The sequence below is a fragment of the Schistocerca nitens genome, chromosome 5, assembly GCF_023898315.1.
Source record: "Schistocerca nitens isolate TAMUIC-IGC-003100 chromosome 5, iqSchNite1.1, whole genome shotgun sequence".
Lineage (NCBI taxonomy): Eukaryota > Metazoa > Arthropoda > Insecta > Orthoptera > Acrididae > Schistocerca > Schistocerca nitens.
In genome coordinates, this window is record NC_064618.1 from 616019322 (window position 1) to 616042202 (window position 22881).

The following is a 22881-nucleotide window of genomic DNA, read 5'->3' on the forward strand; positions in this document are numbered from 1 at the left end:
ACGCTAATTCCTTCTTTAATTGAAAGCATGACATCGTCTGAAGGTGATCCCTTAGTTAGAGGGACTTCCTTCAAGCAGGTATACCTATCAGCTGACTTCAATCTATAAAAGGTGCAGCTCTAACACGAAATACTACAGGAATATTTCCATGAGTGATCCCACCACCACTCACTACACTGTCACCTATAAGCTTTGCCAGCCTCCCCTTCCCATTCCTATTGAGGTGCAGGCCATGCCTAGTGAAACCCGATCTACTGGCCCTCTCCAGCCCCATGTTAACGCACCTAACAGCCGCATTAAGATGAGGCCGATCATGATGCTGAAACAGTTGCACGAAATGTACATTAGTGCTACCAGCTTGAGTTGCTTTCTTTACCTGGTCACCACTTACATCATACTCCCCGTCTTTATCAAGAGTGTTCCCTGCTCCACCCACTATCACCACCTGATCCTCCTTCGTAAAATTCCTACATAAATCATCTATGCTGTCAGTCACCTGAGCCAACCCTGCACTAGGCTTCACAATGCTGGTGACCTGGTACTCGCTCCCCAACACTTCCTGCAACTGCTGGCCCACGCCTCTACCGTGCGAGCTACCTAGCAGCAGAACCTTCTTCTTTCTGCTAGACTTTTCAACTGACCTGAGGACCGCTGCATGTTCCCTTCATCTACAGCTACAAGATGCTCCTCTCCACTCAACTCTGACAGTTGGTCAAATCTATTGCATGTATGCAAAGTATAACTGTTTGAATACCTCCTCCTCCTAGCCGCCTTCTTTCCAACTGCCAATTCCCATTCCCCACCACCTTTCGCCCTCCTCAACCTATCTAGTTCCTCCTTTGCGCGTTGTAACTGCACCTGAAGGACACAGATCTTACGCTCCTGCTCCTCTATCAACTTATTTCTACTTCGGATTCTATATTCCCAGGAGGGGATCTCGCTATAATACCCACTGACTTCCCCATTGCATTCCTCCCCCCCCCCCCCCCGCCCCCAATGAATATACTTTGAACAAATTCCACACATAATCCACTACTCTCAACCCAGAGCCCACACTTTTCAGTCATGGTAAAATTTTACAATTACTGAAAAACTATATGTCTACGTTACCTAAGTTCAGTTACACCAGTAGAACTATTATAGAACTAACAATACCGGTCTCGAAATCATCTGTCTACTAAGAAAGCAATTACTTGTATTAATACTACTACACCACCGCTAATAACAGTATCAACAAAACTTCACTAAATTATTAGCTAAAAGCAAAAATTCAAGCGGCCACTGGAACACTCAACGTTGTTAAAACACTGAATGAAAATTTTACTGAAACAATTCACTAGAAACAATAAGAAACGTCAGCTGAAAACTAAACAACTTCAACGCACAGAAAACTCTAAAACACACAGCGAGCGAACTTATTGCAACATCTCGCTGCATAACTTCCTAAACTTCTATTTCTAAAATACATGCAACGTAGCTCTTGTACATAGGTCTTTTACATATGGAAACTTGCAAAATTTAACGATTATGAAGCAGTATTATAAAGAGCCTCTTGTATTAAGAGCCTTGCGATTTACTACATCATCGGGGTAATTCCTTATGTGGTCCCAATTTTGGTAAAAAAATTCCAACGCAGACATTAGCTGTAAACAATAAACTTTATTCAGAACGTCACCGTTCCCTTCCTTTTACAAAATGTCATGTATACACGGTTACGAACAACAAAGGTAACATATTTCACCTCACTCTGTATAACATCATCTTTTGCTGGTTCATCGCCAGCAATTTGTACACCAATATAAAATGGATTAATACCCTGAAACAATTTGTTTTTAGCCTTACATTGGTTTTCTAGATTATGCCAAATGGTATAAGATGCGCTAATAGATATTTTGACTTTAGACAAGGCAGATACAGACCCCTGTGGTACACATATTAGAACCTCAATAGTAATCACACAGTCCTTCTCAGACGCACAGCCGTAGGCCATCCTAGGAAATGGCCTCACGTCCAGTGAGGTCTCCTACGCAGGGTAAACACAAATATAGGCTTGTGCACAAGTTGAAAGATCAGAAACATAAGTGGCAATGTAATTGTGTGTATGAACTTTGTTTACATTATCGCGCACAATGGCTGTCTAGGCTATACTATCTTTTGGACCTTGCAGGATGGCGTACAATCTCCGTCCCGCTCTGGGATTCACACGACAAGGATATGAAAATGCTACCCGTGGTCTGCAACAGACCGAAGATAACCAACGTAACACAGATGATAATACAGCGCAACATGGGATACGTGAAGACTCTTCACAACTTGCAGTTGACGACGGATGGGAGGTGCCGTTGTCGCGCTTGCCAGCGCACCTTCTCGGAGCTGCAGCTGAAAACTAAACAACTTCAACGCACAGAAAACTCTAAAACACACAGCGAGCGAACTTATTGCAACATCTCGCTGCATAACTTCCTAAACATCTATTTCTAAAATACATGCAACGTAGCTCTTGTACATAGGTCTTTTACATATGGAAACTTGCAAAATTTAACGATTATGAAGCAGTATTATAAAGAGCCTCTTGTATTAACAGCCTTGCGATTTACTACAGTTTACTGCAAAAAAATCTTCAGTTTAATTTCCTCGGTGTGATATAAAACCATCTCTAGTATGATGAGTTATGTGGTAATCTCTGAAGAGAAAGCGGCGCTGTTCTTGCAAAATTTGAAGAACCGGTTGCCAAGAAAGACCGTCCAACATTATGCTGCATTATGCAGTCACTTTTTCCTCGCCACTTATTCGATAGGAACAGGACAAAAAGTCACCAATATTGGCATGACTTACTTTCTGTCAATCACTATACAATAACTTGCTGCAGCATAAATGATATGGATCACTAATTCAATTTTGAGGGGCACGGGTGTCTTAACTGGCCTTTTACAAACTCAGTCGTCGTCGACATGTATTCTGTAGTTCTGACAGCATTTGTCTGCTACTCGTAAATAATTTTTAACTTGATGATGGTAAGTGTGCGCCGTGACACTGAACTCTATTAACTGAATTTATACACGAGTGAGCCACGCATTTGTTTCACATTATATCGGCATATTGCCTTTCCTTGTTTACGTCCATCTTCAACTGTCTCAATGCAGTAACACTGTTATTCGTATGCAGAATATTAACTGAAGCACTGATTTCAGTACACTCTGCGGATCAGTTAATAGCTAGAAAACCTATTATTTAGTAAGAAAAGCGCACCATTCAAAATGCGTTACGCAAATTAAAAGTAAACAAATAACAAGTTCTTGCATTTATTCCCTCTCTCTCTTTTATTTATTTATTTATTTATTTATTTGGAAATGTCTGTCCATTCTCAGAGCTCTTCATTGGTGTTGTCCTGCTTTTCACTTGATGCTTCTGTTGTGGACCTCATTGAAGTTATGGAACCAAAATCCTCAAACTGAGCTTTCCTCTTTGGAAATCTTGATGGAAGTTTCATCAATGTCGTTTCCAAAGCTATTCCTAGGTGTACCCCTTTGCTTAGAAATTGCTGGGACAGCTTGGACTTCGTCCGCGTAACATATATAATACAACATTCCCTGAGGTCGATAACAACGCATCTCGTCCTCCTGGACAGGTGTACGTAACGAGGAACGTCGAAGCCCCTCTACATGACCATGACTTCGCACCGTCTCGCTTAGAACACGGAGTCTGAACATTCATATGCCTCCATGAATGACAGCAACAACGACAACGATGTTTGTTGAACTCCTACGTACAGGATAACATGTTTTCGTCAAATATGTCCGTATTTTTAAGGAGAAAGAGAAGAGTCAAACAGGTGCACTATCTCACACGAATTACATTTTAATTAATTCTCATTAACTGCCGGATGTAATATTTAACGAGTGTCACTTTATATTTTCTTATGCTGAAATTGTAAAGAACGCGCATAAATATCACCTGTACATTCAGGTTGTCGAGTTTTCGGTAAATTTATAAGTGTTCACGTCGCCACTACATTGAAGCGAAAACAGATTGCTCTATTCCTATTACTATACTTAACGTTATAATCAATCAAGGAAATAGAGTAAAAACGACTTCTCGCGTGTGGAGAATATACCTGAACCGTTCACGCTGAGATACTGTTAGACAGTAGCGAGACAAGCAACGAACTTGACATTTAGGTATTCAGGAAGCAACACGCCACCCGCCCATCAGTAATCACGATAACTGTGAAAGATCTTCGTAGCTTTGGGATTCTTTTAGAGTTCGGTCAATATACTCAACAGATGGAAATCGCGGCAGAAAACGCGGAAAGTTTTATTAAGGAAGTTTTCTGTACCCTACTGCCAAGACAGCGCAGTCAGAGGCAACCAAAAACAATGTATTGCATTTTGTCATTCTTGTGCACGAATACTCTTTCATTTACGCCTGTAACACGCAGTACTCTTACCGACTCTATTTGTATGACACATGGAACGGGGTCAAGGTAGGGATGTTACCTGTGTGTCTTTCATTCGGCTAATCGTAACCTGCAACAGGAGCAAGGGAATGTAACTAAATATTTCGGGCCGCGCGGGATTAACCAAGCGGTCTAGGGCGCTGCAGTCATGGACAGTGCGGCTGGTCCCAGCGGAGGTTCGAGTCCTCACTCGGGCATGGGTGTGTGTGTGTTTGTCCTTAGGATAATTTAGGTTAAGTAGTATGTAAGCTTAGGGACTGGTGACCTTAGCAGTTAAGTCCCATAAGATTTCACAGACATTTGAACTTTTTTTAAATATTTGGCACTGTTACATTTGCCTACCGTAACTCTTATTTCTTGAAAGAGTAAAATGGCAAAAAAATAGAAAAAATTGGATGCGTAAGGGAAGTTGTAATTCTGTTTTCGAAGTGTTTTTCACATACATACTCTTGACATTGTATCAGTGAGAGCCGATCTTCGGTAGAGTGGACTCACTCAAACATCCAAACGCCAAGTCTGCTAGTAAAGCAACTGTTAAATTTTGATTTCCTGTTTCTGCATGGCTGAGTTGCCATCTCCGGATATTATACTTTACAACATTACATAATCTTTTTCGATTGTACTCTAAGAGGTATTCTCTCTCTCTCTCTCTCTCTCTCTCTCTCATATATATATATATATATATATATATATATATATATATATATATATATATATATATATATATATATATTCGTTTAGTCGGTTCCGGCTCTTCGTGACCCCCATGAACCAAATCACGCCACTTTTTCCTGTCTTGCACTTTCTCCCGTAGACCTTCCAGATTGGAACACATTGCTTCTGTGATGCCATCGATCCATCTCATCCTCTGGCGAACTCTTCTTCTAGTTCCTTCAATCTTCCAAGCATTAATGTTTCTTCCAGCGAGGCATGCCTTCGCATTGTGTGTCCAAAGTAGGTCAGCTTTTGTTTTAACATTACACCTTCCAGGGAGAAATCTCGTTTTATTTGCTCCAATATTGATCTATTGGTTCTCTTTGCAGTCCATGGAACTCTAAGAAGTTTCCTCCAACACCACAATTCGAAGGAGTCAATTCTTCACCGTTCAGCCTTTCTAATGGTCCAGGTCTCACATCCATACATCACAACTGGAAAGACCATAGCCCTCACAATACGGATCTTTGTTGCTAGTGTTATATCTCTGGACCTTATAACCTTGTCAAGGTTTGACATCGCCTGTCTACCGCGCAGCAGGCGTCTCCGGATTTCATGGCTGCAGTCGCCATCAGCAAAGATCTGGGAACCGAGATAACTGAATGTGGTCACTACCTCCATGGTTTCTCCCGCTATATCCCACGAATTGATAGGTTTAGTTCCCATAATTTTCGTTTTCTTCACATTCAGCCTAAGACCGGCCTTTTCACTTACGTCTTTCACCTTCAGCAAGAGTGTTCTCAATTCTTCTTCACTTTCTGCCAACAGGATCGTATCATCCGCGTACCTGAGGTTGTTTACATTTATTCCGGCTATTTTAATTCCTGTTTCTCCTTCATCTAGCCTCGCATTCCTCATGACATGTTCTGCATACAGATTGAATAAGTACGGTGACAGTATGCAGCCTTGCCGGACCCCTTTCTGAATCTTTATCCATTTCGTTGTTCCATACATAGTTCTCACCGTGGCTTCTTGGTCAAGGTATAAACTACGTATCAGATGAATGAGGTGATCTGGTACACCCGTGTTTTTCAGTACGTTCCATAATTTGTTGTGATCGCCAGCCGTGGTGGTCTCGCGGTTCTAGGCGCGCAGTCCGGAACCGTGCGACTGCTACGGTCGCAGGTTCGCATCCTGCCTCGGGCATGGATGTTTGTGATGTCCTTAGGTTAGTTAGGTTTAACTAGTTCTAAGTTCTAGGGGACTAATGACCACAGCCGTTGAGTCCCATAGTGCTCAGAGCCATTTTTTTGTTGTGATCGACGCAGTCAAAGGCTTTGGCGTAGTCAATAAATCAGAGGTACACGTCTCTCTGGAATTATCTTGCTTTTTCCATAATCCACCGAATGTTAGCAATTTGATCTCTAGTTCCTTTCCTAAATCCAGCTTGTTCTTCTGGTAGCTCTCGATCTAGATATTGGCGAAGTCTATTTTGTAAGATTTTCAACATGAGGTATTACACGAGGTATATACATATCCGCGTAGTGAACTGCACTGGAAATCGGATATAAAAGAAACACTATGTGCAAAAATGATACTAACGTACCGACAACGAGTGTTCACACCATCAACAGGTGGCCACTGACGCGAACTTAATACCATTAGAAACACGGACGAAACGTAGAAATCAATATCCCCGCTGTGTGGTATCTCCGTGGAATCCAATCATCAATCAGTAGCTTCAGCTGGATGTGGCACACCTGGGGAAACTGGTGGACCCTGGTGGCGTTCGCTGTTTTATTCAGTGGTTTGGTATTTAACTAATTTGTAAATGAAAATGACAATCTTATTTCATTACATTGAGTAATTACTAAATAAATTTTCTCCCGGCTAAAGACCTGGTCAAGTTGCTAATGAACTCCAAGTTAATGTTGTGTTAAAGTGTTGTCTGTAAGTTGTTTAAGTGTCACTAAACCACAGTTCATACAGCAGATTCTATACAACTATCGATTATGATGGAAATAATTATCTTCAGCAAATTGATCATTAAAACCACCAAACATCAGCCGCGCACAACACTGACGTGTGTTACCTGAAACAATATTCTTCGCAACTGGTTCGTAATTAATTTCGGCTCCATACATCAGCTAGAAAAGTTTGTTATAAGGATCGTGCTATGAGCACTGTTTTTAAAGAACCAATCTGATTTGAATCATTTTCATTAAAATGAGTTCGGGACCACCGGTGCACATTTATTTTTACACATTTGTATTACGTTCGGCATTTATGTCTGCAGAGTTGCGTAATTTGAATTTGCCGCTGAGATAATTGTTAAGATGGCGGCAGACAATTGATAGAGACTTTCTATTGTTAGAGTAAATAGGATAAGTATTTGAAATGCTTATTAAACTTTACTTTCGTATTGTGCACTATTTAGACTTCATCAAGCAAACGTTTGATTTTTTCTAAGGAAAATATAGACAAAAAAAAACGCGTTACAAATCGCTATCATCAATGGCTGCGCTTCTTGCAGCGGAAAGAAATAATCAACACAGATAATGCTTACTGAGAGAGGAATTAAAGTTACAAATAATTATTCACTCATATTTTAATTATAATGAACTCTATTCTCAAGTAATAATTAACAAATAATTACAATTTCTTAACAGACCTCAGTTTGATATGAGTCCGCAACCTACAAAAGCCAACCAACAAAAGGTAAAAACAAAGGAAGACAAACGCAGATCATAAAAGGAATTTACAATTATCATTGTCTTTGTATGATACACATCGATATGTCCAATTACATCATAGAATATTATATAAATAATTAATATTTATCACGTTTTCACTATTTTTTCATATGTCGAATAGATAACGTTTATAACTGTTAGAGGCATAATTTCCTCTCGTTACACTGTAGCTAAAATTTATCTCGTGGATGTTACACCCTCTTTCTCGTCGAACTGAACTCGCTGAATTCGGTGTGAGCTTGTTGTCTCCCTGGGGCGCTAAGCAGATTTTTAAAATTTTGAAGTTGACATTCGCTGTACAGAAATGGGCCGTAAAATTTAGACACGAACGACTGTTCCGTGTGGGTGAGCTGGTGCAGGTACCGGCGAGAGAGCGGAGGGTGCCGCTTAATAAGTGAAAGCGTGCGTACGGGGCCGGTCAGCGTCGGCGGTGGTTTGGGGATCCCAGAGGTCTGGCGGGCACGTGTGGCGAGTGGACGCCGGGGAGCCAGCGGCCGGCCGCCATCAATAATGCAGCCCTGCTGAGCACTCTCCTGCTCCATCTTTCATGGCGGCGCGCCTCCTGGAGGCGCAGGTTAACGGGCAGCCGCCCGCCTGCTACACTGCGCGGCCAGCGAACGCCCAAGTACTCCCGGCGCTGCAAGCACTCTGCGGCCGGGACGGGGGGGGGGGGGGGGGGGGGGGACGCAATGCAAGTAACTCTGATAATAGGGGACATCGCGGACTGTTCTGTACTCTTTAGTATTCCTCACACATAGCTCAGGGCTGGACATCAATTCACTATGGCTGTGCGACGCGGTTTCCCAAAAATCTCAAAGAAATCGGCTTTTAGGATCAGAATATTTTATTATGAAATTGGCCGGCTTCAAGGTATTGGTTTCAGATTTCGGCTTAACTTATCTCCGGCTGTAGCCAGCATTTAATGCCTTTAACAATTTGAGCATCAGTGCTTTCTTTTAGCTTTGGCGCTCTGGTACTTTCCAACGCAGCTACGACAGTTTACAACTATTATAACGATGGATCATAGATCTACGTTCTTCCTGTGTTCGATTTGCTCCGTTTCAGACTGAAGCCCTTTTTGTGTTTCACCGAGATCCTGGAACCTACATAGCCGCCCAACCCACGCCACACAGCCCCCGCTACCCGCATGTAGTGGACTCCTGACCTATTTATCGGTACCCAAAACCCCACCATCCTATTGCACAGGTCGAGGAATCTGCTGCCTGCATGGTACAGGACCGTCCGAGCCTGTGAATCAGACCCTCCACTCGGCTCTGTACCAGAAGTCCGCAATCGACTGCTTTCATCTCGCAGCCTTTACCACTTCAGATAGCTGCTGGAAACCAGAGAGGATCTCTTACAATCCAAAGCAACACACATCACTGGTACCGACGACTACCACCACTTGCAGTTGGCTGCACCCTGTGCTCTTCATGGCATCCGGAAGGACCCTTTCCACATCAGGAATGACTCCACTCGGGATGCTCACGGAGTGCACACTGGATTTCCTCCCCTCCTTAGCCGCCATATCCCTAAGGGGCCCCATTACGTGCCTAACATTGGAGCTCCCAACTACCAACAAGCCCACCCTCTGCGATTTCCCGGACCTTGAAGGCTGAGAATCATCCTCTGAAACAGGGCAGGCATCTGCATCTGGCTCAGCCAGAGACAGTACCCGAAACCTGTTTGTCAGACGCACGTGGGAGGCTTTCTGATCAGCCTCTGGGGACGTCTTTCGCTGCCTGCCACGCCTTGGAACGACCTCCCAATCAACCACAGGCGAGGGCTCAGCCCCACTGTGGGCAGCAACCGGGGCAATCACAGCGGCAGACCGATCTGGGGACAGGCGGGACGAGGTTGACATCCCCATGATACCCAAGTCCGGCTCCCCATAGTCGTGCCCATTGGCAACAGCCACTGCGCGACCGAAGTCAGCGCTGCCTGCAGCTGTGAGCGAAGGGATGCCAACTCAGTCCTCATCCGAACACAGCAATCACAGTCCCTGTTTCTAATCGATGTTGAACAACTGTTACTGAAACACGAGTCCATGCCTAGATAACGCAAGGGAAACATGCAAAGAATGTATGAACTAACCTGTACAAATGCGTAACGACTGCACTACAATCTGCCTGAATTTACGATTACAGTAACTAAAACTCGAAATTACACCTCCTATACGAAACTCACACCCAATTTAAGTAAGAATCTACGAAGTAAACAAAGAAAAGAAGCTATATACGTATCTTTCTGCGCTGTCGATGTGCACCAACTGGGAGCTCAGGCCACACTGGTCTCTGAGAGCCTACTAGACAGACAAGTGCCACTGACGTACCAAAGCAAAACAAATGCCTAACGACTGCGCTACAATCTGCCTGAATTTACGATTACAGTAACTAAAACTCGAAATTACACCTCCTATACGAAACTCACACGCAATCAGTGCTCATTGGCTTTTTCCCGTCCATGGCAGCCATGTCTCTAAGGGGTCCCACAATCCGCCTAAAATTGGAGCTCCCAGCTACCAATAATACCACCCTCTGTGACTGCAGAGGTTTCCTCTGAAATAGGACAATCGACTGCATCTTGCTGAGGATAATTGTCAGCTACACGTAGCGCCTGGAACCTGTTTGTCAGACTAACCGGGACAGCCTAAGTTCGGCCCCCTAGGACGTCTTTCGCAGCCTGCCACGCCCCAATACGAACTTCCACTCCGGAACGCGAGCAGTAACTGCGCTGGTCACCGGTGCTAACCGATCGGCGGACTCGGGGGACGGAATGAACGTCCGTTGGATCCTCATGGCCGGTCCACAACAGTGATGCCCATCCACTGCAGCCTCAAGCTGTGTAACCGAAACCAACACATCCTGGAGTTGATAGCAAAGTTTCACCAACTCAGCTCACATCAACGTACACGGATCACAGACCCTGCCTATACTAAAGACTGTGAAAAAGTACACTACACAAACAAACGGCTATCGACACACGCTGCGGAACTCTACTGTATACACTGACAAAAACGCAAGAACTGTGTTTAGTAAATTAGATTAACATGCAGGTGAGACTAAATTATTCGCTCCTGGTTAGCAACTTGTAATAGTCACGAAATCAATAACTTTCCAACACAAATGAAAACGCAATTACTGTTTCTATTAATATTAAATTAGCAGGCAGAAATTCAAAAACTGAAGTACGAAAGCACACAAGTGTCACTAAATAATTCGCTCCTTGTTAGGAACTCTTATACAAGATCGGTTACTTCCCTGTTGCTGCTGTTTGTCGGCTGGTGGATGCTGCCTGAGTGACAGTTCCGTAATATTCTCACTCGTCAGCAGCCCATTTCTTTCTAGCTGCAATCATTACATTCTTCTTGAAGTCTATCGATATTTCTCCTGATTGATTTATTTTAGACACGGCATAGTTTGGCCATGGCTGGCTCTCTCAAGGAAATCAGCGGTTCCGTGGGAATATCGTCTACTCGGAGGTCCTTGTTTCGGTTTAGGTCTTTCAGTAACGTGTCAAATTCTTATCACAGTATCATATCTCCCATATCATTTTCATGTACTTTCTCTTTGCTTTCTATAGTACTACCTTAAATATCATTTCCCTTGTATGTCGCCTCTATATATTCCTTCCAACTTTCAGCTTTCCTTTCCCTGCTTAGTACCGGTTTTCCATCAGAGCTCTTGATTTTCATATATTTGATTCTGTTTTCACCAAAGGAGACTTTAATTTTCTTTTGGGCAGTATCCACCTTTCTCCTAGTTATACGTGCATCTGTACATTTGTCCTCTAGCCACTCTTGCTTAGCCGTTTTGCACTTCCCGTTAATCTCATTGATTAGACATTTGTGTTCCCTTTCGTCTGCTTCATTTGCTGCATTTTTATATTTTCTCTTTTAATCAATTAAATTCGTAGCTCCTCCACATCTAAGGAATGCTAGTAGGCCTTGTCTTTCTACCAATTTGACCTACTGCTGCCTTCACTATGTAATCTCTCAAAGCTACCTATTCGTTTTCTGCTGTATTTCTTCCTACTAATTCAGTCAATCGTTGCCTAATGCTCCCTTTGAAACTCTCAGGAGCCTCGGTTTCTTTCAACTTATCCAGGTCTCATTTCCTTAATTTCCAACATTTTAGCAAATTCTTCAATTTTAATTTGCGTCCACAACCAATAAATTACGGTCAGAAATATCTTACAGCTTAAATCTGGTTTTGAAATTGGTCTCTTACCATTACATAACCCATCTGAAATCTTCCATTGTCTCAAGGTCTCTTCCACGTATGCAACCTTTTTTCACGACTGTTAAAACAAGCGTTAACTGCTCTAAGAACTATGTATTACTAAATCATTACTACCTTGCACAAGCAAACGTTTCGTTATAACTATTTATGGAGAGTATGTGCTGTTTTTGCTATAGTCCATAAGAAGTTTCGCTGCCTGTTTAGCATTTCATTTACATATCCATATGTGTTTAGGCATGAAAATAGCACTGGAGCATATATTTAGCAGTTCACAATCATGTTTTAGACATCAATTTGACGGATATGTGCGTCTGCGTGTGCGTGTACGTGTGCGTGTAAGTGATAACTGTCATAAACCTTGCACATTTTGCGTTACTAACATATTCTTGCGGACATTTTAGATGTGTAAGTAACATTGTGATACTTCGTACATAATATACAAGTGGAAAATAATTAATAGGGGCCGTTACTGTATGTTTGACTTACTCTGATACAAGTTTCACATACAAGTTTTTAACATTGAATTAACATTGTCCAGCTACGTCAACAATTGCACTTAAGGCAGTAGTACCCATAGATGTTTCGCAATGCGGCGTGCTTATCATCTTACGCACAATGGATGTCAGCATGACAAGACTTGATGGAACAATCAAACTCTTAGTTAGCGAGTTCAGTTTTGGTTATATGTCTGCCTGCGTGGCGACCTGTCTGCCTTACCACACTTGATGTAGCAATACTGCTAGCAGTACTTAGGTAAGCGACGTTCACAGGTAGCCCATGCCTCGGTAACACCATGAAGACATTCAGGATCATGAAGATGGGAGGTGCTTAGCTTCCACGGTGCACGACTACGCCAGACCACTTTCTGGGGAAGGAGAATGTTGCAGATGTAGGCACAGTGGTCCGAAAAGGCCAAGGGTCAAATTTCTGCACCTTGGACTGCAGGTGTGAATTCCCGAGAGACGTAAATCCTATCAAGGCGGCTCGGGGAGTGACTCATCTGGTAAGTATGTCCAGGCGCATCGCCGTGCCGAAGTTCACGGACGACAAGACGCAGTTCGTGACAGGTGCTGTAGTGGGGTAATTGATCCTTAGGGTGCAGCATACTATTAAAATCACCCCCAAGCAAGTAATGGTCACTGCGTCGAAGAAACAAAGGGGCGATTTCTTCCGAGTAGAAGTGTGCCCTGTCGCATCTGCGGGTGGAGCCTGACGGAGCGTAAACGTTGACTGTACGCGTCCCCATGACGGTGACTGCCATGTCTCTGGCGGATGAAAGGTATGTGATACCAGCCACTCGGGCATAGATGGCTGCGCCGCGTCGCAAGTGGTCACCAGGAGAAACATAAGTGTTATATCCCGCGACGTCTGGAAGTCTGGTCAAGTGTACTTCCTGTGGTAGTGCGATGTCGACTTCCGATGCCCATAACATCTCTCGTAGCAGTTTAAGTTTCACAGGGGAGCTAATGGTGTTCGTGTTGATCGTCGCTACTCGGTAGGTTTGGAGCCGTACCCCGCCGTGGAAGGGAACCCCATCAGCGGGGTGTGAAGGGGGGCGAGGCAACTGCGAGTCATGTCGTACGCCATCTGACGGCGTTATCGGCGGCGTAACTAGGCTTCCGTCTGGGGTAACTCTGTCCCCTGCGTGTGGTCTGGGCCTTCGTCGACTTCGTCACTCCACACCATTGAATACGCTGTCGTTGTGATGTTCGTACGTTCCACGTCGGTTGTAGGGCGGAGGACGTCTCTGCGGCAGTCATCGATGGAGTCCATTGGTTCAGGTGCAGCTGGACGAGCCAGCAGAGTAGGCAGCGGCACAGCCACAGTCGGCGTCATGTTGTCGTCATTCGTGTCGTCGTGTAGGTTCTCCGAGGCCTCGTCGGGTCGGACGGCCTCTGGAGCATAGGGGGAGGTGATCCGTCTCGTTCCGAGACCGTACGCCGCCTCCTCTTGCGCTTTTTAGGTGAACGTTGTTTGCGTGTTTCTCCCTCTGTCTCGGAAGACGGAAGGGAGTCGCGGTGCTCTGGCAGGAAGGCTGTCGCGAGAACGATAAGTGAAGAGGCGTCCATACGATCGGGCGGGTGGGTATCGGAAGCCGTCGCTGTTGGTAGACGCGCCTGAGTAGGGTCAGGTTGTGAGCGCGATGTGTCGACCCAGGCGGTATCCGTAGCAACAGGAAGGGTAACCGGTACATGGTACGAAGGGCGGCGGCTGGTGGGAGGAGAAGTGAGCGCCGATGCGTAGGTGATCGATAAAACCGTCGTCGGAATCGGAAGCGCCACGGTAGCGGCTGGCAATTGGGTGATTCGTCGCTGAAGACACTCAGAGCTGAGGTGACCTTCTTTGCCGCACCCGGAACAGGTCTTGGGTTGCCCTTCGTATATTACGACCGCGCGGCACCCGCTGATTTGCAGGTAAGATGGCACGTGGCAGCGGAGATCGATGGTGATCTGTCATAGTCCGGGGTACAAGGGGTACGTTTGGAATTGCGCCCAGCGTTCGGCAGTGTGGCCATGTACTGTGCCATAGGGGCGGAAAGCCGCGATAACGTCTTCCGCCGGGGGCTCGAACGGTTCGAAAACTCGTATGTTGTGCATTCTCAAGTCTGCGTGGTCGACAGTGACCGCACCGACATTCCCGTCGGCGTGGCAAAAGCGTAGTCCGTGTTTGGTGTCACGAAGTATTTTTTCGCACACTGCGTTATTGGCGACTTTGACGTACACCGTACTGCTTAATATGGACAAATGGATGCCCAAGATGTCGGACGCTGGGACCTTAGCAACGTCACGTTGGATGTGTTCCACTTCCAAGACCTTTGGTAGTGTGTAGTTGCTGCAGAATCTGAATCGTTAGTGTTGATTTTCTAAAACGGTCCATTGACTGAGCTATCGTTTTGAAAGAGAGATACATTAATTTTGGGAAAATTCGTGAGCAATGCCTTTCAGAAAGTAAACTGGACAGAATGAATTATTAAAGATGGAGATGCAGTGAACAATTTATCTGAAAAGATCGATAGATAAAGGTTTCGAGAAAACAGTTTAACTATTATTGAGGTCCAACATGACAGTCGAAAGGTAATCGTATTTTGTGCAAGTCGTTCTTCATCTAGAACACTGTCACACGATATCTGCCTAGCGCAGAATATTAGTTAATGCCGTAAAACATTCCATACGGGTAGAAAGACGATATCCTACCACCACCGTAAATGAATACTCTATAAGTACCTAAATCGACTCATTCATGTTACTGATTGGTCGTCCGTGGGTCGTACGTAAGGTCTCTTTAAATTTCTTTTCTGGAATTTCTTTCTTTGCACTTTCGTCAAGTAAAAATTTTACGTTTCTACATTTTTCCGCTCAATAAGCCAGAATCGAGAAGTGCTTTATTGTAACCATCCATTCGAAGAATAATGATTGATAGTGTGTTGAAGTTTAGAATTTAAGGAATAATACTGGCAAAAGCTCATGTAAACGTGGACTAACTTCCTCGTCATTGCGATACCTCGATATCGCAGTTTCTCGGACGCTGCCACACATACAGGTTTAACGAATACAAGTGGCTATGTTTTTATATGTCATACCTTTATATTTACACACATCTCTCTCTCTTAACAGTATTCCTGCAAACACGTCACATAATTTATTACAACATGTTTTCAGCACGATCGTAACTGCACCACTATGTGGACCACGCCGATCAGTATAAACAACCGTTTTTCGTCGACACATCCATACTTCAACACCTGGCTTTCTGTCCAGGGGAAAATAAGCATTAATGGCTTTCTCTTGCGGCATGTGCTTGGAGGTACCAAGCAACTTAAAAGCGTAATACTCATAATAGCTATAGTTATTAGTCTGCAGATGAATTAAATTCTGATGTGATGTTGTTCAGTACACGGTCCTCAGTCACCAAGAGAAATATTTGCACTTACACCCGTTACAACTTGCATACTTTCAATTACGCTAGAATGAGGACATAGCTATCTACCACGCAGATGAATGAAGCTTATACATGTCTACGGGACACATCAAGCCTTAATATTTGACATCTGAATAAGTTTCTTGATATTGGAAATCACAGCCATAAATTTATCAGAAGACAATTCCGTTTTGTACTTTGGCCGTAATACAACTACAGTTATTACTTTCACACGATCAGGCGGTCTCGGCACTGTGGCATTTTCAAGTGCTGAGTCTTAAAATGTACGTCCCTCATTTAACAATTGTTGTAGTACACTGGAAGGAGAACAACCCTCCATACTCGTCTACGTGTTATTTAAATTGTTAACAAGTATGGAACATTGTTGTCGTTCCAATCTGCTACAATGGCAGTTGTCTATTTAAATAACGGACGTACATGTTACAGGCAAACATTTGAAAATTACGTATATATGCAGACTGCAGCAAAAAAACAAAATTTGTGCCTAGGGAGAGATTCGAAACCGAGTTTCCTGCTCTTTAGGCAAATACGCTAACCACTACAACACCCTAACCCTGGCACAGTGGCTGTGCAGAACTGCACGGCCTACCCTACCATGCCTCCCTGCTCAGTCCCAAATCGCACTCACGCCTCAGCCTATCTGGCATTCCCCTTAAACTTGAACAGCATTGCAGAGTGACTCCAACTGTAATGGAACGGCAGGCCAGCATCGAAAGAACCAGGATCGTGCATGTAACACAGACGTAGGTGCTTTAATCAAATGAAACTATATGGTTCCAGAGTGCTTTCCAAGTCTCAAACGTCTATGACTCCTACATGGAGGCTGAAGCAACGAATTAAAATAGCACTTCGCCTAACTCTTGTATTAGAGTGAATACACTACTGGCCATTAAAACTGCTACACCACGAAGATGACGTGCTACATACGCGAAATTTAACCGACAGGAAGAAGATGCTGTGATATGCAAATGATTAGCTTTTCAGAGCATTCAAACAAGGTTGGCGCTGGTGGCGACACCTACAACGTGCTGACATGAGGAAAGTTTCCAACCGATTTCTCATACACAAACAGCAGTTGACCGGCGTTGCTTGATGAAACGTTGTTGTGATGCCTCGTGTAAGGAGGAGAAATGCGTACCATCACGTTTCCCACTTTGATAAAGGTCGGAGTGTAGCCTATCGCGATTGCAGTTTATCGTATCGCGACACTGCTACTCGCGTTGGTCGAGATCCAGTGACTGGAATCGGTGGGTTCAGGGGGGTAATACGGAACGCCGTGCTGGATCCCAACGGCCTCGTATCACTAGCAGTCGAGATGACAGGCATCTTATCCGCATGGCTGTAACGGATAGTGCAGCCACATCTCGATCCCTGAGGCAACACATTGGGACGTTTTCAAGACAACAACCATCTGCACCAACAGTTCGACGACGTTTGGAGCAGCATGGACTGTCCGCTCGGAGACCAGGGCTGCGATTACCCTTGACGCTGCATCACAAACAGGAGCGCCTGCGATAGTGTACTCAACGACGAACCTGGATGCAGGAATGGCAAAATGTCATTTTTTCAGATGAATCAAGGTTCTGTTTACAGCATCATGATGGTCGCATCCGTGTTTGGCGACATCGCGGTGAGCGCACGTTCGAAGCGTGTATTCGCCATCGCCATACTGGCGTATCACCCGGCGTGATGGGATGGGGTGCCATTGGTTACACCTCTCGGTCACCTCGTGTTCGCATTGACGGCACTTTCAACAGTGGACGTTACATTTCAGATGTGTTACGACCCGTGGCTCTACCCTTCATTCGATCCCTGTGCAACCCTACAGTTCATCAGGATAATGCACGACCGCAGTTGCAGTTCCTGTACGGTCCTTTCTGGATACAGAAAATGTTCGACTACTGCCCTGACCAGCACATTCTCCAGATCTCTCACCAATTGAAAACGTCTGGTCAATGGTGGCGAGCAACTGGCTCGTCACAATACGCCAGTCACTACTCTTGATGAACTGTGGTATGGTGTTGAAGCTGCATGGGCAGCTGTACCTGTACATGCCATCCAAGCACTGTTTGACTCAATGCCCAGGCGTATCACGGCCGTTATTACGGCCAGAGGTGGTTGTTCTGGGTACTGTTTTCTCAGGATCTATGCACCCAAACTGCGTGAAAATGTAATCACGTGACAGTTCTAGTATAATATATTTGACGAATGGAGACCCGTTTATCATCTGCATTTCTTCGTGGTGTAGCAATTTTAATGGCCAGTAGTGCAAATGACTGTGATCTTAAAACAGCCGAGATGGAAAATGAAATCGTCTTTTGATATCTGAAACAACTTTTGTTGTTCAGCGCTTCACCCACTGTACGCTTGCGGTGTTGCAGGCAAGGTGGACGAGAAAGCGACGCAGCTGCACGCGATCGCGTCGCTCAAGGTGCTGCTGGACGCGCAGCGGAGCAGCAACGGCGCGGCCACGTCCACGGCGGCCAACCACGTGGCGGCGCAGCAACAGCAGCAGCTGCTCCAGCAGCAGCAGCAGCAACAGCAGCAGCAGCAGCAACAGCAGCTGCTCGACAAGGACGCGGAGACGCGGCTGCAGGACCAGCCCAATGGCGTCGCCGCGGGCATCGACGACCAGGCCGTCGACACGGTGAGTACCCGCTAGACGCTATACTTCGTACGGAGAAAGAAGGCGCTGACATTTGTCAGCGTTGTTTCCAGCTATCACCAACGAGGCGTAAAAACCTGCTTGCGGTACCGAGGTTGCGTGGCTAAAAGCCAAGCCGTCTGTGTAGACGAACTCTAAGTTGTATTACGTGACAGGTGGTGGTAGACGTGCCAGGTATATGCCACAGGTCCACTTGTACTGTCGGGGCTCTTCGGGCTACAGCTGCGCAGTGCTGTACCAGGGAGTTGAAATTCTACAGCATGCAAATGACACAGTCACTGGACTTTTTACATAATACATTGAAGTATTGCTATATTATGTGTAAAAGGTTGCAATATTAAATAGAGAAACAGGGTAATCGCTGCTACTAGCTCTCGTACTCCGCGGAAATTTTCTCCCTTAAGGAATACGGCTGCAGCCTGAATTGTTTTCATACTGTATAACAATTGGAGGCCGTGCATTTAAGAATGTAAAATTCAAACTATCAAACCTTGAGCTAATTTAAATAATTCATAATTCATGACAGTCAGTGGCCTGTACTGAATCATTGCGCAAGGAAACGCTGTAGGATCCGCCATGGGTTATAGCTGGACGGTGTAGGGGATGAATTTAAGTTACTGAAAGTCTAACTAGTACTACGGGTAAAATGAACATTTGTTGACTCCGACTTATTGATTAAAATGCTTGTAAATATAATAAAATGTGATGATTCCTGGTTCCTAACACATTTTCAGTTCCATACTTATAAATCTTAAACCTTGCTTCTGCGTCCCTTCTAAATTCGTGGCTAATGGGGCGACAATGATCAAAGGATGGGTTAACCATAGACGCACTTAGTATCCACATGTAGCACAGAGGTGGTCCTCTGGCCACCAATATCCTCGGATTTAAACTGAGTTGAGAGTCTGTGGGACCGCCTCGAAAGGCGTGGATCCTCAACAGAGAAAGCTACGGCGCTGGAGTTGACATGGCTCCACACCCACGCCGGTGCCTTCCAGAACCTCACTGGCTTGCAGCACGTCTCGTAACGGCCCGCGCTGCAAAAGTTGGTCACTCAGGCTCTTGACAGTTGGTCACGTTAGCGTAACTTAGCAGCGTAGATTCTGTTTGTGTGCGATGCAGAGTCTCACCGCAATACAAAGCTTTCTGCATTTACACTTGTATGAAGTGGTTTTACTTCCAGAAGCTTTTCCCGAGCATATGTCAGCCCGCGTCCCTTGAGATACGCAAAATGTTTCAGAAAGATAGTTTGGTTTCACCAAAGACCGTACTTTCTGCATACGTAAATGAAGAACTGCATATCTATTACATTCATTCGCATACAAAATTTTCACTTTTCACTGTTACCTTTTGGATCAAAGTTTTCAGTTACCTTTCGTAACTGTTTAATGTTCGCTGCACTGGACACACGACAGACATGCATGGAATAGTTAAATTACGTTAGATACATTTTCGAGCATTCCCAGAGTTGCCGCATTCAACGTTGCCATGCGGAGTCCAAGTTCAGCCAAATTTGTTGGAATGGGAGCTCACACACGCAGTCTATAGCAAATCCTCATGAAAATAATCAGATATCGTGAAATCAGATGACATTGGAAGCCAGTGGTGTAACGTCAGATCAGTAGGCCCCTTGCTTCGGCGTATTGTTAAGAAATGCTCAAACATGCAGTTGCCATTACGTGGTGCACTGTCATGTAGAAAACTGAAAGGTTCCATGTATTCTCACAGTTGTGACAATAGCCAGACGAACGAACGAGTCAGCTCCCTAGCTGCACCAGGCGATCCTAATTGGCAAGTACATTGACCGCCAACTTACAAGTGTCCAAGGATAAACACATCGTTTTGATGCGTAAGCTAAAATCCGCCCCTTGTTATTATCTTCTTTCGTGTAGAAGATAAAGCGTTATGAAAATGAACAAATATTTTCGAGACACCACGTATTCTACCATCCCGATTAAGCCATGCTAAGGATTGTGGCGTTATTTGTGTTATAAGGGTGAATCTCGCCATTAACAGCCGATAACGGTCATAGCTCAGAGGCACTACACATCGCAGTCGACAATCGCCACTGGAGGGTTGCGCGACTTGTCACACGGGCGAAGCTGTTCGCAGCAGCGTGGCCAGGCAGGCAGCTGTGATTCAGTCTAGTACAGTCCGTTTCATGAGCCACTATCAATCACGCCGTTCTACTCATTGGATTTCGACGCTGCATTGCAGAGGATCGGTAAAAAAAGTAATGCCTCCTTTTTATTATTTGCCAAGAATTTCAAATGCAACAACATAAGTTGAAAACCACAACATTGACGATTAATTTGTGACTTTTCAATACAATCTCCGTCTATTTCCACAATTTTGGTCCATCTTTTATAAAGATTATGGATTCCGGTGTATCAAAGCCGGTCCTGCTTCGGAAGCCATTGACGTACGGACGATTTTACGACCTCCTCATCTTCATAGTGAATCCTGCGATGATATTCTTTTAGCGGCACGAACAGATGGAAGTCTGATGGTACCAGATCAGGGTTGTATGGTGGACGACGCAAACGTCCCTATCAATTTTCACGATCTCTTCAGTGGTGTGACGACTGTTGTGCAGTATCGCACTGTTATGCAAAAGAAGAACATCCGCCATAGCTTTCGTTGAGACTCGCTAGAGAGTGCCTTAAGCTGTTTAAGGGTTACGACGTTCCGGGCAGAATTTATTGTGCATCCCTGCTCCAAAAAGTGAACCGGAGTCACACACACTGCAGTCACCGGCCCGCCTCTCCGCATTTCCTCAGCCAGCGGTGTTTGCCTTTCAGTTTCGATACAGTGTCGAACCATTCGTCTAAGAGTGCTGATATCTACTGCTGCTTCACCACACAGATTTTTCAGTCTTTCGTAAATGCGAATGAGCGTTTCAACCTTGAAGCATTCAAGAATTCTATCATTGAACTCTGTCTTACATGAACATCGATGTCGGCCATTTTACAAGCGACTGCAGTAATGGCATCATTCGAGGCAGAAAGTTATTGCTGCAGTGGGTTGGAGACGGAGTTTCGCCGAATTCAATTCGTTCACTTAACAAAATTTATTTAAGGAGAAAAAACGTAGGAGACAGTACTTTTCACTGGTTCTCGTGCCTGCACTTTCTTGCTCTCCAAAATCTGACTTTGTTTACTGATTACGCATTCATATCTGGAGTGGGTAGAAATAATAAAATGTTTGCAGACCTATGTATAATACGATCGTTCAGTTACACGAGTCCTTGGAGATCACATCCAGCTCTAGTCGATCGTCTTTATTATCGAAGTAAATTGCTTCCTGTGCAGCGTTATAGCAGAAAACATTTTTCCGTCCGACGAGATAGGTATAAACGTGTTATACTAGGGCTAATCGGAAAGTAAGTTCCGATTGATCTCGAAGTGGAAACCACAGTGATACTCAGAAATATTTTATCTGCAACAGTTAGCTACAGCTTCCGGCCACTGCTCTACATAGTCACCACTCCAGCTTAAACATTTGTCGTAGCGTTGTAACAACTTTCCAATACCCTCGTCATAGAAGGCAGCCGCCTATGCTTCCCGCCAATTCTCTACGCTCACCTATAGCTCGCTGTCTGTGCGAAAATGTTGTCTTCATAGCCAGTAGTTAATGTGAACAGAGATGAAACACAGAGGGAGCCAATTGCCGGCTATAGTGCGGGTGATCAAACGCTTTCCATAGAAAACGCTGCAGGAGCATTTTCATTGCCCCTGCAGATTGAGACCGAGAATTGTCACGAAGTTGGAACCGTACGACAGTTCTGTAATGTGGGCTGCATAACATCAGGCTAAATCTCGCACCAGGACCTCATACGTGGCGGGAGACATTAGTTTCTACGCATATTTATGTGCTCACCATGTGCTCAGAATTGAAAAGAGCAAAGTGATGCAACTGACAGGCGTACTAGAGACACTCTCGAACACATATGTGCAAAGCTTTATTGGTTTTCACAGTGGTTTCCATTTCTTGACCGATCGGAACTTACTTTCCGAATATCCCTCGTACATAGCTACTGTGTTGGTGAGGCCGTAATCCTGTCTATACTACGAGCCGAGTGGCCTGGCGTTTCAAGAGATTGGGATGTCGTCAGGTTTGTACCGGCCGTCAGCGTGACAGGCGAGTGCAGGGGGAGAAAGATTCGTAAAATCA

At 44.8% G+C, this 22881-nt stretch overlaps 1 protein-coding gene across 1 annotated transcript in view; it reads left to right on the plus strand.

Annotated features, from left to right (window-relative positions):
• LOC126260619 (sodium/potassium/calcium exchanger Nckx30C) overlaps nt 1–22881 on the plus strand; it is a 1588423-nt gene that overhangs the window by 1191625 nt on the left and 373917 nt on the right. The window contains exon 5 of the mRNA XM_049957957.1: nt 18425–18690. Coding sequence (XP_049813914.1) covers nt 18425–18690 — 266 coding nt within the window. The remainder of the gene's footprint in view (nt 1–18424; nt 18691–22881) is intronic.